The sequence below is a fragment of the Ranitomeya variabilis genome, chromosome 3 (assembly GCF_051348905.1).
Source record: "Ranitomeya variabilis isolate aRanVar5 chromosome 3, aRanVar5.hap1, whole genome shotgun sequence".
Taxonomy (NCBI): domain Eukaryota; kingdom Metazoa; phylum Chordata; class Amphibia; order Anura; family Dendrobatidae; genus Ranitomeya; species Ranitomeya variabilis.
The window spans coordinates 741,288,818-741,304,208 of NC_135234.1; the positions used below are offsets into that span (position 1 = coordinate 741,288,818).

Sequence of the window (15,391 nt, forward strand, 5' to 3'; positions counted from 1 at the left end):
CCGTGAGCGCCATTACAACACCGCTACCACCAACGAAAGACAGGGCTATAAAAAAGCCCCTACATTGATCACCACTCATACATTCCCCCTGGAAGAAGCAAGACGCGAAACGCGCGTTGGGGCCTTCAGGACTACACGTGCAGGTTATGTATAGCACCCATTATTCATGCTGGTACTATAAGTTTAATATGGGGCATGGCTTGATTGCCAGCCCCCTATGCACAGCACTATTATGATTTCAAATAGACTAGTGGCAGAAATACTAATAGGCTTACTAAGCACTTAGCACTTTACTCTAAGTATATTTTCTCTTGGTACTGATCCAGGCATATTGAGGTAAGGGGTGAAACCCCTACTAATAAGTGATATATAGTAAAAAGCCTGGGTTCACTTTCCAATAGAAACTTTATCTGTTTATCCATTGATTATTCTAAGTGCTTTGGAGCATTTGTATGTGATTGCTGCATGTAGCTTTGCACCTGTGGTCTAAGATTGTATGTGTATTCCCCACAGTACGGTACTATATTGTTATTTTTATATATTTATTCATAGTTGTTGTCCTAATTGACACTTAATAAAATTTGTTAGATTTTATAATGTGACTCTGCTTCCGCAAATATTAACATTATATGTAACCATGTAAGACTTGGGAGATCTCGGTACTTTAGGGTTCATTCCCATATTCCCATATTCCGTTTTTAACATATGTGAGTTATCCGTTTTTTTATTTAACAGACAGGACACAGAAACACTACAGTGTATGACCCATTTTATATGTAATTGTAATTGTTAATTTGCAGATCTATGGTTTACAACAAAAAAATTGGAGACATGCCCATATTTAGTTTGCTGCACAGACCAAACTCTCACATTGTGATGAATGGGTACATGGTGTGAACAGACAACTTATGGAAGCCATCATGGTGCACCCATGTTCTGCCTATTTGGAATTCAGCCTCTGGCTGGGCTCAAATGACCATATGAGAAAAAAATAACAAGTCAGTAATGTTTTACATATCCAGCTCCTACGCAGACCTGTGCACCTCTGTGGGTTTGGAGAGTCATAGTGGGCCGTATAAGGCAAATATTAAAGATAGGTTTCATATGTTGTGCTATGCCCTGCTAAACTCTAGGTGGACCACTTTTGGTTGAATGGACATTAATGATTTAGTAAAGTGGTGGAAGAATGCTCATCTCTGTGATATCTGATGCCTTACTCAATGGAATGGCTTTTTTTAATGGCCTTCAACTTAATGGATGAACGATCTGTAGGAAGATCGATCTTGTGGAAGCCTAGATAGGTCTACCAGGGTCTTCTCCATCTTTATCTTGATTGTATCAAGTCATCGGGTTGCTGGTCTTACTCTTCACTTTGTTCCTTCTATTCTTCCAACCATGATGTCCTTCTCCAGTGATTGCTCTCTCTTTTTTCATGATGTGTCTAAAGTAGGCAAGTTGTAGCTTGGTGATCCTTGTTTCGAGTGACATGTCTGGCTTGATTTGCTCCAAAATTAATTTGTTTGTTCTTCTGGTCATCCATGGTACTGATAACACCCTTCTCCAGCACCACATTTTAGAGGCATCGATTCTTCTTCTGTCTTGATTTTTTATCATCCAGGTTCCACATTCGTATGTTACCACTAAAAGACCAAACTATGTACGAGCCGTGTCTTCGATGCCAGTGAATTGTTCCTCAATTTGAAGCCCTTGCCCATTATTTTGTTGATGTGCCCATAGCTATTCTCCTATTGACTTCCGGTGTCGTTGCTGCATCTTGAGTGATCGTTGATCCGAGTAGGTTGAAGTCCTTTACAACTTCCAGTTTGTCGCCGTCCATCTCAAATGTGTATTGGCTTTAGGAGTTTATAAAGTCTATAATTAAACCTAAAAGAACAGTATGTGCCAAATGGATTATTTAAGGCCAGAAAGGGATGGCTTATGCTTTCTGAGCATGGAAAAGGGGACCAGAGGAGCCAACATAGAAGTGCGAATTTCGCTAAACCTGAAATGTAAATCAGCTACTTAGAGAAAATGAACAAGGCAGACAAGCCATGGTGTTAAAGATGGAAGGAAACAATAAAGTTAATGAAGTATACTACAAAGATTCATAACTTTACATTAATTTATTTAAAAAAAGTTTAGCTACTGCTTCTAGGGCTATAACTATCTGATACATTTACTGGGTTTCTAAATAGGTATAAGTGCAAAATCTGTAAAAGAGCCCCATCCCCATCCTGTTCCATTTTTTATACTTCTGTCCTCTTTTGTGGCCTACTGGCCAACTCCATCCGGGCGAACCTGATCCTCTGCAATGTCCACGGTTACTCCTATAAGTGTAATTCATTTTGCTAATATTAGTAAAGTGGAAGTAATGTCTCTCACATGCAACTACCGACCTCCAGTACTTATCTCTCACAAAGAAAATTGCTTTTCGTTCTTCTTTCAAGAATAACGCTGCATCTATGCTTTTAACAGAATTTGGGAACCCAAATTGGGAGATATCTTGGGGATAGTCCTGGACCAAGCTGAAGCCTCTTGTGATCCAAAAGTGTCGGCCTGTGTGAGACAAACGATTCAGTGATCACTTGATTTGTTAAATTTGCTTCTAGACATGATGGTCGAGATCTACGAGGGTGGAATCCACACCTTCTTCCTTAATAAAAAAGGTAATTGTCATGGAAAGCAATGGGAAAACAGGAGATGAGGAACCTGGGTCCCTGAACTGCCCCTCAGACTAGGGGGAGCCCTGCCTTTCCTAAGCTCGGGGGTACCCTTGATGGTAGGGAGGCCTGAGTCACAGACCTGTCCCTATCTCCTGTCCAGCCCTGATCTAAACTCCCAACCACCACCCCAGTAGGTGAACACTAATGGAAACCACAAGGAATAATGTAAACTACACCACAAAGCAAACTATCAGGATGACACAATATGTGTGTGAGGGGAACACAATACCAATAGCGAAATGAACAAACAACAAAGTATTCTTCACCAAACTCCTAAATAAAGACTTGAGTATCAACAGCTACACCAACACAGGACTGGTTTGCAAGAGGTCTAAGACTGCACAACAGACTCCCCGGTGTGAACAGAGTCTGAAGCTGGCATGACAGTATCGTCACCTTATAATGTTGTGCCCATCATTAGTATATGTCATAACATTATGATGATCAGTGGGGATCCAACCTCCGAGATCTCTGCTAATCATCACAAAGAAGGAAACAGATATTTCAGCTCATTCATGTCTTTGCAGCTTTTCTCATCACACTCGAGTGCAACAAGACCCCTTTCAAGTGAACGCTTCTCCATAACGAAGCAGACTTGGACTGGCCCACAGGAGAACAGGAGAATCCCCCGGTGGGCCACCACCCTCTTGTATGAGCCGTACTTGGCACAATATGCTTGAATTACTGTATACAGACAATGGTGGCGTCTTATTAATTTATCAATCTGCCCAGTAAATTGTTATATAAATTTGCGATTGAGGATAATGTCACATTTACATGTAGCTGAAAAGTGGGGCCCTGGAGTTGGCTACTGGTGTGCCCTTGGCACCCTGGTCCAACACTGATTGCAAGGATCATTTGTGGTTGGGATATTGGATTCCAACTGTCAGGCTTTCTCAGAATGTGACTCCCCCCATTTGAGAATTCACTGTTAATCATCCTACAGCTTTTAGCTCTGATACATTTGTGAATATTCTTATAAATATGTACAGTTGTATCACACTCGAATAATGTTTGGCTGTAGAAAAATGTAGAGATTAGTGATGAGCGAACGTTCCCGGATAACTTCTTATCCACCATGCTCGGGGGTTATCCGAGTATCTTGGGCGTGCTCGTATATTATGTTCGAGTCCCTGCTGCTGTATGATTTGCGGCTGTTAGAGAGAAACAACACATGTGGGGATTGCCTGTTTGTTATGTAATCCCTACTTGTGTTCAGGTTGTCTAACAGCAGGAAATCATGCAGCCGCAGGGACTTGAACATAATATACGAGCACGCCCAAGATGCTCGGATAACACCCAAGCATGCTCGGATAAGACGTTATCTGGGCACATTTGCTCATCACTAGTAGAGATATTTTGCTGCCTAGACATATTAATTATACATGGTCTGCTCCACATCCATTAGACACTTAAGTACATAGAGCATGTAAACGGATGCATCATGATGTGTTCCACATGCATTTTAGCTCATTGTTCTATGTTTTCTTTGGCTGCATAGAACTAAGATATTTACAAACCTATTGCCTGCTAATCCCAAGGGATATGCACTAACCTTGGGGCTGACCCAACCTTTTCCATGTTATATACGTAGAGGATTGTGATGGACAGTAGAAGTCTCAACACAGTTCTGCATCTTGTATTCTTGCTGTGTTTTAGCCTACCTTCTTATAAGTAATTGTTATGTTTATTGTTTAATAAAGTCATTATATATATATATATATATATATATATTGTCATGCAGCGCTCGCCCCCGGCTCCTGCAGCTCGCCGGGTGCGCGCGCGCGGCGCATTCAGCTCTGCGCGTGCGCACATCTGATTCCTCTGTTGGCACTCCTTCCTGTCCTCTCCGTCATCCTGGAGGACTGTAACCCGGAAGTAGCTCTCATGCTGGTATATAAGCTGCTTCCTGCTGCTCCTCTGTGCCTGATGATCATTTGTGTTTACAAGTGCTTCTGGTCACCTGTGGTCTCTGTGCATTCCTAGCTTTCTGACCTTGGGACTCCTCCTTCCTCTGCAGTACCTGCCTGATTTTCCTGTGTTCCTGCTTTGTTCCTTCAGTTCCTGTTTCTCTGCGGTACCTGCCCGGCTCCTTTACCATTTCCTTGCTCCCGTCAGCCTCTGTGTCTCCATATTGTCTCGTCAGCCTCCGTGTCTCTGTAGTATTCCCATCTTCTCCCTCGTCTCAGTAGTTCCTTGCCATTCCCTCTGTTTCCTCCGCTGTTTCCTTCGGTCCCTGTGTTCCTGCAGTGTACCCTTCTTATCTCAGTCGACCCTCCAGCTTCCATGGCGATAGTCCCTCACGGGCCTGCCCCTAACGCTCCCTGTATAGGGGGCGGTCCACCTGGTCAGCTCGTCCGAGAGGGGTTCGTCGTCACGGTCCAGTGGGTCCACTCTCCCTTGTCCCTGTTTGAATCCACTCTCTCAAATGGGACTGCACTCGGATGACATCTGAGTGCAGCCTGATTCTTACAGCATCACAGTATCATCAGGCCATGGACCCCGCTGGAGCTTCCGCTACTCAAAAAGACTTACTCTTTTTGCGTGAAAACCAGACTAGGATCATGTCGTTTTTAAAAAATATGGAGTCTCGCCTAGCGGCTTTACAGCCTTCTGATCCTGGTATTGCTCCGCAGTTGGTTGCCCTTCAGCTGGAGCTAGGTCTACAATGGGACACTCAGTCCCATATTTCGAATTTTTTGGCCTCTATTAATGATCGGCTTCTCGCCCTCCAGAATGTGGCCTCTGTCTCCACTCCTGTCTCTGCGCCACAATCCTCGCCCCGACTTGCTAGACCTCCTCGGTATGGTGGGGATCCTAAAGCGTGCCGCGGCTTTCTTATTCAATGCCAGATGCATTTTGAATTGTCTCCGCTACTTTATCCCACCGATCGAGCTAAGGTTGTTTTTATAGTATCCCATTTGGAGGGTGAGGCTTTGGCGTGGGTTAATCCCCTCTGGGAGCGTAATGATCCTTTGGTCTCCCAACTCAATCCGTTCCTGGATACCTTCCGCAAGGTTTTTGATGAACCTGGACGTCTGGTCTCTACCACAGAGTCCCTCTTTAACCTTAGCCAGGCCACTCTCTCTGTAGCTCAGTACGCCATCCGTTTCCGGACTCTGTCTTCAGACCTTGGGTGGAATAATGAGGCTTTGGTTGGAGCGTTTTGGCGTGGTTTGTCTTCACGGATTAAGGATGAGCTGGCAGGACGGGACACTCCCACCTCTTTGGATGATCTTATCTCCTTGGCCATACGCATTGATCTGCGCTTTCAGGAGCGCACTCGCGAGCTTGCCAGAGAAAAGAGACCTCTTCGCCAGACCACTATTGCTCGAGGGACTTCTTTTTCTCAAACAGCCCCGGTGGTTTCTTCATCTTCTCCTGAACCCATGCAGGTCGATCGCTTTGAGTCTTCCGAGCAGCGCCGCAAGGAGAGACTCGCACAAGGTCTCTGTTTTTACTGCGGTAGTGCCTCTCATCTCTTACGCGCCTGTCCTCAGAGGTCGGGAAACGCCTCCGCCTAGGACAGGTAAGAGAGGCCTTCCTAGGTGGTTATGACTCCTCTCCACCTCTGGTTTTGTCTGTTATTCTACATTTAGGTTCCCGTCACTTTTCTCTGGAGGCTTATGTTGATTCAGGAGCGGCTGGGAACTTTGTTCAGCTCGAGGTTGTTAACAGGCTTGGGATACCTGTTAGACCCTTGGAGACTCCTAGACAAATAGCTTCCGTCGATGGTCAGCCTTTGCGGGAGACCGTCAACTTAGTTACGGAGGAAGTTGAACTTCAGATTGGAGCTCTTCATCGTGAGAAACTGGCCTTTTATGTTTTACCTTCATTGTCTCATTCTTTCCTTTTGGGTCTTCCTTGGCTGAGAGATCACGAACCCACTCTGGACTGGCGCACTGGAGATGTTCTACGGTGGGGACAGTCTTGTCTGAACAGGTGCCTGCTTCCTGTCAAGCCTGCGTCCTCCTTTCGGTCTGCTTTGGAATCCACGGGAATTCCTCCAGCCTATTGCGCCTTCTCGGATGTCTTTAACAAGAAGGAGGCGGAGATCTTGCCGCCGCACCGCTCTTATGACTGCCCGATAGACCTTGTTCCTGGTTCTACTCCACCTCGAGGACGTATTTACCCATTGTCTCCTACCGAAACTCAAGCCATGTCCGAATATATCCAAGAGAATCTGGCCAGAGGCTTCATTCGAAAGTCCTCCTCACCTGCAGGAGCTGGGTTCTTCTTCGTCAAGAAGAAGGACGGTTCTCTTCGCCCATGTATAGACTATCGGGGTCTCAACACTATCACGATCAAGAACAAGTACCCACTTCCTCTCATACCAGAACTCTTTGATCGTCTACGTGGAGCTCGAATCTTTACCAAATTGGATCTCAGAGGAGCTTATAATTTGGTCCGTATCCGTTCCGGTGACGAGTGGAAGACTGCGTTTAATACCAGAGATGGTCATTATGAATATTTGGTTATGCCATTCGGTTTATGCAACGCACCCGCAGTCTTCCAGGAGTTTGTAAATGATGTTTTTCGGGATCTACTTTACACCTGTGTTGTAGTGTACTTGGACGATATCCTTGTGTTCTCTCCAGATCTGTCTAGTCACAGAAGAGATGTACGGCAAGTACTTCAGCGTTTGAGAGAGAATCGGCTGTATGCCAAACTTGAAAAATGTGTCTTCGAACAGTCATCTCTTCCCTTCTTGGGTTTCATCATTTCCGACGCTGGTTTGTGTATGGATCCAGGAAAAGTTTCTGCCGTGCTCAACTGGCCACGTCCTCTTGGAGTGAAAGCAATTCAGCGATTTATTGGATTTGCTAACTACTATCGGCAGTTTATCCCTCACTTTTCCTCTCTTTCTGCTCCAATCTCCTCCATGATTCGGAAGGGTGCCAATCCTCATCTATGGTCGTCTGAGGCCGAAGAGGCTTTCTGGTCCATCAAGCAGGCCTTCGCCTCCGCTCCTATTCTTCATCGTCCTGTGGCCAATAAACCCTTCATCCTTGAAGTAGATGCTTCTGCAATTGGAGCTGGAGCTGTGCTCTCGCAGAAATCCTCTTCTGGTCGTCTTGTGCCCTGTGGTTTTTTCTCTAAGATCTTCTCCTCCTCTGAAAAGAATTATTCTATCGGTGATAAAGAACTTTTGGCAATCAAGTTGGCATTGGAGGAGTGGCGGTACCTCTTGGAGGGGGCTTTACATCGTTTTGTAATTTACACAGATCACAAGAATCTGGCATATATCCGCTCTGCGCAAAGACTAAATCCTCGGCAGGCCAGGTGGGCCTTGTTTTTCGCCAGGTTTGACTTCGAACTTCGTTTCCTGCCAGGAGATAAAAACTCCAGAGCCGATGCTCTGTCTAGGTCATTCCAGGCGGTGGATATGGAGGAAGAACATGCGCACATCATCGATCCTGCTAGAGTCATCACAGTTGCTCCTCTCTCTCTTTCCTCGTTGCCTCCGGGTAAGACCTTAGTTGCTGAAGAGAACAGAGAACGCGTCTTACTTTGGGGTCATGCCTCCAAATTAGCTGGACATGTTGGTCTCAAAAAAAACCTCCGTCTGATCTCTCGCTATTACTGGTGGCCTACGTTGTCCAAGGACGTCCAAAGTTTTGTCGCCTCTTGTCCCTCCTGTGCCAAGAATAAAATTCCCAGGCAACTACCTTCCGGGCTTTTGCATCCTTTACCGGTACCCTCCACTCCGTGGCAACATTTATCGATGGACTTCATCACTGACCTGCCTTCTTCATCTGGTTGTACCATCATCTTCGTGGTCATGGATCGTTTCTCCAAGATGGCTCATTTCATTGCACTACCTGGTTTGCCTTCTGCTCCCGAATTGGCAAAGATTTTTGTTCACCATATTTTTCGTCTTCATGGTCTTCCTTTACATATTGTTTCTGACCGAGGTGTTCAATTCACCGCCCGCTTCTGGAAATCCCTCTGCAAATCTATGAACATTTCGCTTGACTTTTCTTCGGCCTACCATCCGCAGTCCAATGGCCAGGTGGAACGTACTAATCAGACGTTGGTAACTTATCTCCGTCATTTTTCCAATTTCCATCAGAATGATTGGTCTGACTTGCTGCCATGGGCTGAGTTTTCTTACAATAACCATTCCAGCGAAGCTACTAACAAATCTCCATTTTTTATCGTCTACGGTCAACATCCTGGTCTTCCTCTTCCGGTTCCTCCTGTCTCTACTGTACCAGCGGCTGATCTTCTGTCTAGAGAGTTCTCCAGGGTCTGGCAGGAGACCAAGTCTGCCCTTGAGTTGGCTCAAGTCAGGATGAAGAGACATGCGGACAAAAGACGCCTCGATTCTCCTATATTCCATCCTGGGGACAAGGTTTGGGTTTCTTCTAAATTTATCCGTCTCAAAATTCCTTCACATAAGCTGGGTCCTCGCTATATCGGTCCATTCGAAGTTTTGTCTCGTATTAATGACGTTTCTTACAAACTTAAGTTGCCTGCCTCTCTGCGTATTTCTAATTCTTTTCATGTGTCTCTCCTTAAACCCGTAGTTTTTAATCAGTTTCATTCTTCTAACCTTTGTTCTCCTTCGCCTGTTTCCGAGGATGATGTCTTTGAAGTTAGGGACATTTTAGCCATGAAAAAACTTAGAGGGAGAACTTTGTTTTTGGTTGACTGGAAAGGTTTTGGTCCTGAGGAGAGGTCATGGGAGCCTCGTGAGAACATTCAGGCCCCTCGCATTTTGTCCCGGTTTCTTTCAAGTCTTAAAAAGGAGGGGTGTAAAGACGGGGGTACTGTCATGCAGCGCTCGCCCCCGGCTTCTGCAGCTCGCCGGGTGCGCGCGCGCGGCGCATTCAGCTCTGCGCGTGCGCACATCTGATTCCTCTGTTGGCACTCCTTCCTGTCCTCTCCGTCATCCTGGAGGACTGTAACCCGGAAGTAGCTCTCACGCTGGTATATAAGCTGCTTCCTGCTGCTCCTCTGTGCCTGATGATCATTTGTGTTTACAAGTGCTTCTGGTCACCTGTGGTCTCTGTGCGTTCCTAGCTTTCTGACCTTGGGACTCCTCCTTCCTCTGCAGTACCTGCCTGATTTTCCTGTGTTCCTGCTTTGTTCCTTCAGTTCCTGTTTCTCTGCGGTACCTGCCCGGCTCCTTTACCATTTCCTTGCTCCCGTCAGCCTCTGTATCTCCATATTGTCTCGTCAGCCTCCGTGTCTCTGTAGTATTCCCATCTTCTCCCTCGTCTCAGTAGTTCCTTGCCATTCCCTCTGTTTCCTCCGCTGTTTCCTTCGGTCCCTGTGTTCCTGCAGTGTACCCTTCTTATCTCAGTCGACCCTCCAGCTTCCGTGGCGATAGTCCCTCACGGGCCTGCCCCTAACGCTCCCTGTATAGGGGGCGGTCCACCTGGTCAGCTCGTCCGAGAGGGGTTCGTCGTCACGGTCCAGTGGGTCCACTCTCCCTTGTCCCTGTTTGAATCCACTCTCTCAAATGGGACTGCACTCGGATGACATCTGAGTGCAGCCTGATTCTTACAGCATCACATATATATATGTCACACTACATACCTCCCCTATATCACCTGTTTTATCTGACTGATCTCCGGGATAGATTTTCTCTGGATATTACACCACATGGTACCGTTACCATGAGAATGACCATTGGTCTTTAACATTCTATTTAGGATATTATGGGATTTATTATACACCATCTGAGGATTTTTTAGGTTGTTATTGTACAGGAGGAGGAGGAGGTGAGCTGTGACATCACCTATTGTGAATGGTGGATCCTGTATTATCTACTGTATATAGAGGTATTATCAGTCATTATACAGGAGGAGGAGGTGAGCTGTGACATCACATATTGTGAATGGTGGATTCTGTGTTATCTACTGTATATAGAGGTGTTATCAGTCATTGTACAGGAGGAGGTGAGCTGTGACATCACCTATTGTGAATGGTGGATCCTGTATTATCTACTGTATATAGAGGTATTATCAGTCATTATACAGGAGGAGGAGGAGGTGAGCTGTGACATCACTTATTGTGAATGGTGGATTCTGTGTTATCTACTGTATATAGAGGTGTTATCAGTCATTGTCCAGGAGGAGGAGGTGAGCTGTGATATCACCTATTGTGAATGGTGGATCCTGCGTTATCTACTGTATATAGAGGTGTTATCAGTAGTGTTGAGCATTCCGATACTGCAAGTATCGGGTATCGGCCGATACTTGCTGTATCGGAATTCCGATACCGAGATCCGATACTTTTGTGGTATCGGGTATCGGGTATCGAAACAACATTAATGTAATAATGTGTAAAAGAGAGAATTAAAATAAAAAATATTGCTATACTCACCTCTCCGACGCAGCCCGGACCTCAGCGAGGGAACCGGCAGCGTTGTTTGTTTAAAATTCGCGCGTTTACTTGGTTACGTGAAGTCCCGGCTTGTGATTGGTCGCGGCGGCCATGTTGCCGGGACGCGGACCAATCACAGCAAGCCGTGATGTAATTTCAGGTCCTTGCAGGATTTTAAAATTACGTTCCGGCGTTGTGATTGGGCGCGTCGTGGTCACATGGGCGACGTAACCAATCACAAGCCGGGACGTCACGGGAGGCTGGACACGCGCACATTTTAAAATGCGCGCGTGTCCAGCCTCCCGTGACGTCCCGGCTTGTGATTGGTCGCGGCGGCCATGTTGCCGGGACGCGGACCAATCACAACGCCGGAACGTAGTTTTAAAATCCTGCAGGACCTGAAATTACGTCACGGCTTGCTGTGATTGGTCCGCGTCCCGGCAACATGGCCGCCGCGACCAATCACAAGCCGTGACGTCACGGGAGGCTGGACACGCGCACATTTTAAAATGCGCGCGTCCAGCCTCCCGGCTTGTGATTGGTTGACCGCGATGCAACCAATCACAAGCCGGGACGTCACGGGAGGCTGGACAAGCGCGCATTTTAAAATACGCGCGTGTCCAGCCTCCCGTGACGTCACGGCTTGTGATTGGTTGTGTCGCCCATGTGACTGCGGCGCAACCAATCACAACGCCGGGACGTAATTTTAAAATCCTGCAGGACCTGAAATTACGTCACGGCTTGCTGTGATTGGTCCGCGTCCCGGCAACATGGCCGCCGCGACCAATCACAAGCCGGGACTTCACGTAACCAAGTAAACGCGCGAATTTTAAACAAAGAACGCTGCCGGTTCCCTCGGTAAGGTGCCGGTTCCCTCGGAGAGGTGAGTATAGCAATATTTTTTATTTTAATTCTTTCTTTTACACATTAATATGGTTCCCAGGGCCTGAAGGAGAGTTTCCTCTCCTTCAGACCCTGGGAACCATCAGGAATACCGTCCGATACTTGAGTCCCATTGACTTGTATTGGTATCGGGTATCGGTATCGGATTGGATCCGATACTTTGCCGGTATCGGCCGATACTTTCCGATACCGATACTTTCAAGTATCGGACGGTATCGCTCAACACTAGTTATCAGTCATTGTACAGGAGGAGGAGGAGGTGAGCTGTGACATCACCTATTGTACATGATGGATCCTGTGTTATCTACTGTATATAGAGGTGTTATCAGTGATTGTACAGGAGGAGGAAGTGCGCTGTGACATCACCTATTGTGAATGGTGGATCCTGTGTTATCGACTATATACAGAGGTGTTATCAGTCATTATACAGGAGGAAGAGGAGGTGAGCTGTGATATCACCTATTGTGAATGGTGGATCTTGTGTTATCTACTGTATATAGAGGTGTTATCAGTCATTATACAGGAGGAGGGGGTGAGCTGTGACATCACCTATTGTACATGATGGATCCTGTGTTATCTACTGTATATAGAGGTGTTATCAGTCATTGTACAGGAGGAGGAGGAGGGGAGCTGTGACATCACCTATTGTGAATGGTGGATCCTGTGTTATCGACTATATACAGAGGTGTTATCTTTCATTGCAATCCTGTCTGTTATGATAATGAGAATCCCAAAAAGTAATTTGTACAGAACAAAAGTAATAGTTTAATATTAGGCCTAGTGACCTGTGTTAAAATTGAGAAATTTCTGTTTTTATATAGATAGTGATATTGAAAATTGAAATAAAAACATTATAAAAGTATTTTTAAAAATACATTTGACAAAAAAAAAATTTGTCTGGAACAGTAAAGGCCCCGTCTCACATAGCGAGATCGCTGCTGAGTCACAAGTTTTGTGACGCAACAGCGACCTCAGTAGCGATCTCGCTATGTGTGACACGTACCCGCGATCAGGCCCCTGCTGTGAGATCGCTGGTCGTGTCGGAATGGCCTGGACCTTTTTTTGGTCGTTGAGGTCCCGCTGACATCGCTGAATCGGTGTGTGTGACACCGATCCAGCGATGTCTTCACTGGTAACCAGGGTAAACATCGGGTTACTAAGGCGCAGGGCCGCGCTTAGTAACCTGATGTTTACCCTGGTTACAAAAAAAAACAAACAGTACATACTCACCATCTGATGTCCGTCAGGTCCCTTGCCGTCTGCTTCCCACACTGACTGAGCGCCGCAAAGTGAAAGTGAAAGTACAGCACAGCGGTGACGTCACTGCTGTGCTCTGCTCTCACTGTACGGCGGCTCAGTCAGAGCAGGAAGCAGACGGCAAGGGACCTGACGGACATCAGATGGTGAGTATGTACTGTTTGTTTTTTTTGGTAACCAGGGTAAACATCGGGTTACTAAGCGCGGCTCTGCGCTTAGTAACCCGATGTTTACCCTGGTTACCCGGGTGCTGCAGGGGGACTTCGGCATCGTTCCCCTGATCGTTGGTCGCTGGAGAGAGCTGTCTGTGTGACAGCTCCCCAGCGACCACACAGCGACTTACCAACGATCACGGCCAGGTCGTATCGCTGGTCGTGATCGTTGGTAAATCGCTATGTGTGACGGGGCCTTAAAAAGTGCTCATTTGGAAGAAAACAGCTGTTGTCCGCATACTGACGTATTCCACATGATACCACTCAATATTTTTATAATTTTGCCACAAAGTCTGCTGATCTTTTACACAAGGTTGAGGGCCACTTTTCATTCTTCTTACTTTGAGCACAACGTTTAAAGATAGAAGGAAGCAAAATAAGGTAACAAAGTATTTTAGAAAGATTCATCATTTTACAGAGACTGATCAATAATTAAATAAATAAAAGTTTAAATTTGTTGTCCACAACTAGGACAACCCTTTCTCGATCTGAGCATTTGCCTCAGTGAAAATAATAAAAGCCTATACTCCCCTCCCGTGCAGGTGCAGTTCCAGCGGCGTCGGATCTCACGTCCGGTTATTATGACACTTGAGCCCTTCCCTGGATCGCCTCTGGCATCACTCTCCTTGACTTTGGATGTATAAGTAATTAAGAAGATGTAAGCCACCAGTCACAGCACTGACTTCATCTTGACCCCAGTGCAGATTGGGCGTAGGGCTCATGTGTCATAACAACCTCACGTGAGCCCCGCGAACTCGAGTGCCGACACCGATGGCACAGGAGGTGAGTGTAAGTTTTTCATTTTCACGGAGATAAACATTCAGATCGAGAAGGGGTTGTCCTAGTAGTGGACAGCCCCTTTAATCACTCTTTAAACTTATGATTGATAAACATATTTTATTAATTATTGCTAACCTTTGAACAGGTAGACAATGTCTCTCTCTGGAACTTCATAGGCTGCATCAATGCTTTGAAGTTTTGGCCAAGTGTCGCTAAGTAAGATGGTAGCAATATTGTTTTTTGTTCCACTTTTCTTCCAGATTATCCTTAGGAAGACAAAATGTAGATTATTATTAAATAATTTTATAAAATGTACTCATTTACATTTGTCTTCATCCATTATAAATGTACCACTCCCTGGCCAAACACTAACACGCTTCAAATACTAAACCAAGACCTCACTTCAAATAGACATTCCACTACACATTCTGGCTCTCATCCCGGCCATCATGAATGAAGCAGTCAGGTTCATCTGTCTACAGAGCAGTTATACTAATGCCCCTGTTCATGTCACTCACTGCTTATTCTGCCTGCTTCTTGCTAACTTATCACTGTTATACACCTATATAGGCTACACTCTTCTACACCTATAGGTGCATCTACAGCTAAATGGTTTATGACTCTCATCCTTCTCACATACCGACTAGTTTTCATAACTTCTCTGGTGCAGTGCCCATTTGTGCAAATCGCAGCCCGGATTGTCACACTAGCACATCCATTTTTAAGTGGTGTGGTTTGACAATGTATTTCTCTAAGGAGGTGTGACAGATAGAAGCTGTACTGTTGATTTAGAATCATCCAGCAACTATAGGGGTTAAAATGGTTATAGCAGACAGTGCTTGGTTAGCTCAGCTCCAGGAGATACTGGGAAAGTTTTTACTGTGTCCTGGACATCAAGAGTAAGGTGTGTGCTAGAAAGTCTCCTGTCAGACTGAAATCACACAAGCTGTATAAACCAGTTCTTCTAGAAAAGTGATTGCTGTAATTATAGAAGCAGTCAGGACAGCCAGGAGCATCTTTATAACCTCAAGATAGAAGTGGAGAGCTACAGCACCGGACTCATCACCCCTCCACCCACCTCACTGCATAAGCAAGGTACAGTTCTGCTTAGGTTAAGACACTGTGTGTGAAGAGAAGTTATCTGTGAAGAGACATTATCTGTAAAGAGACTTTCATATATGT

At 45.8% G+C, this 15,391-nt stretch overlaps 1 protein-coding gene across 2 annotated transcripts in view; it reads right to left on the reverse strand.

Moving 5' to 3' along the window:
• LOC143817253 (collagenase 3-like) overlaps positions 1–15,391 on the reverse strand; it is an 87,253-nt gene that overhangs the window by 34,355 nt on the left and 37,507 nt on the right. For both annotated transcript variants that reach the window (XM_077298493.1, XM_077298494.1), the window contains exons 7-8: positions 14,345–14,475; positions 2,397–2,556 (exon numbers count right to left, since the gene is read on the reverse strand). In XM_077298493.1, the coding sequence (XP_077154608.1) occupies positions 2,397–2,556; positions 14,345–14,475 (291 nt within the window). The remainder of the gene's footprint in view (positions 1–2,396; positions 2,557–14,344; positions 14,476–15,391) is intronic.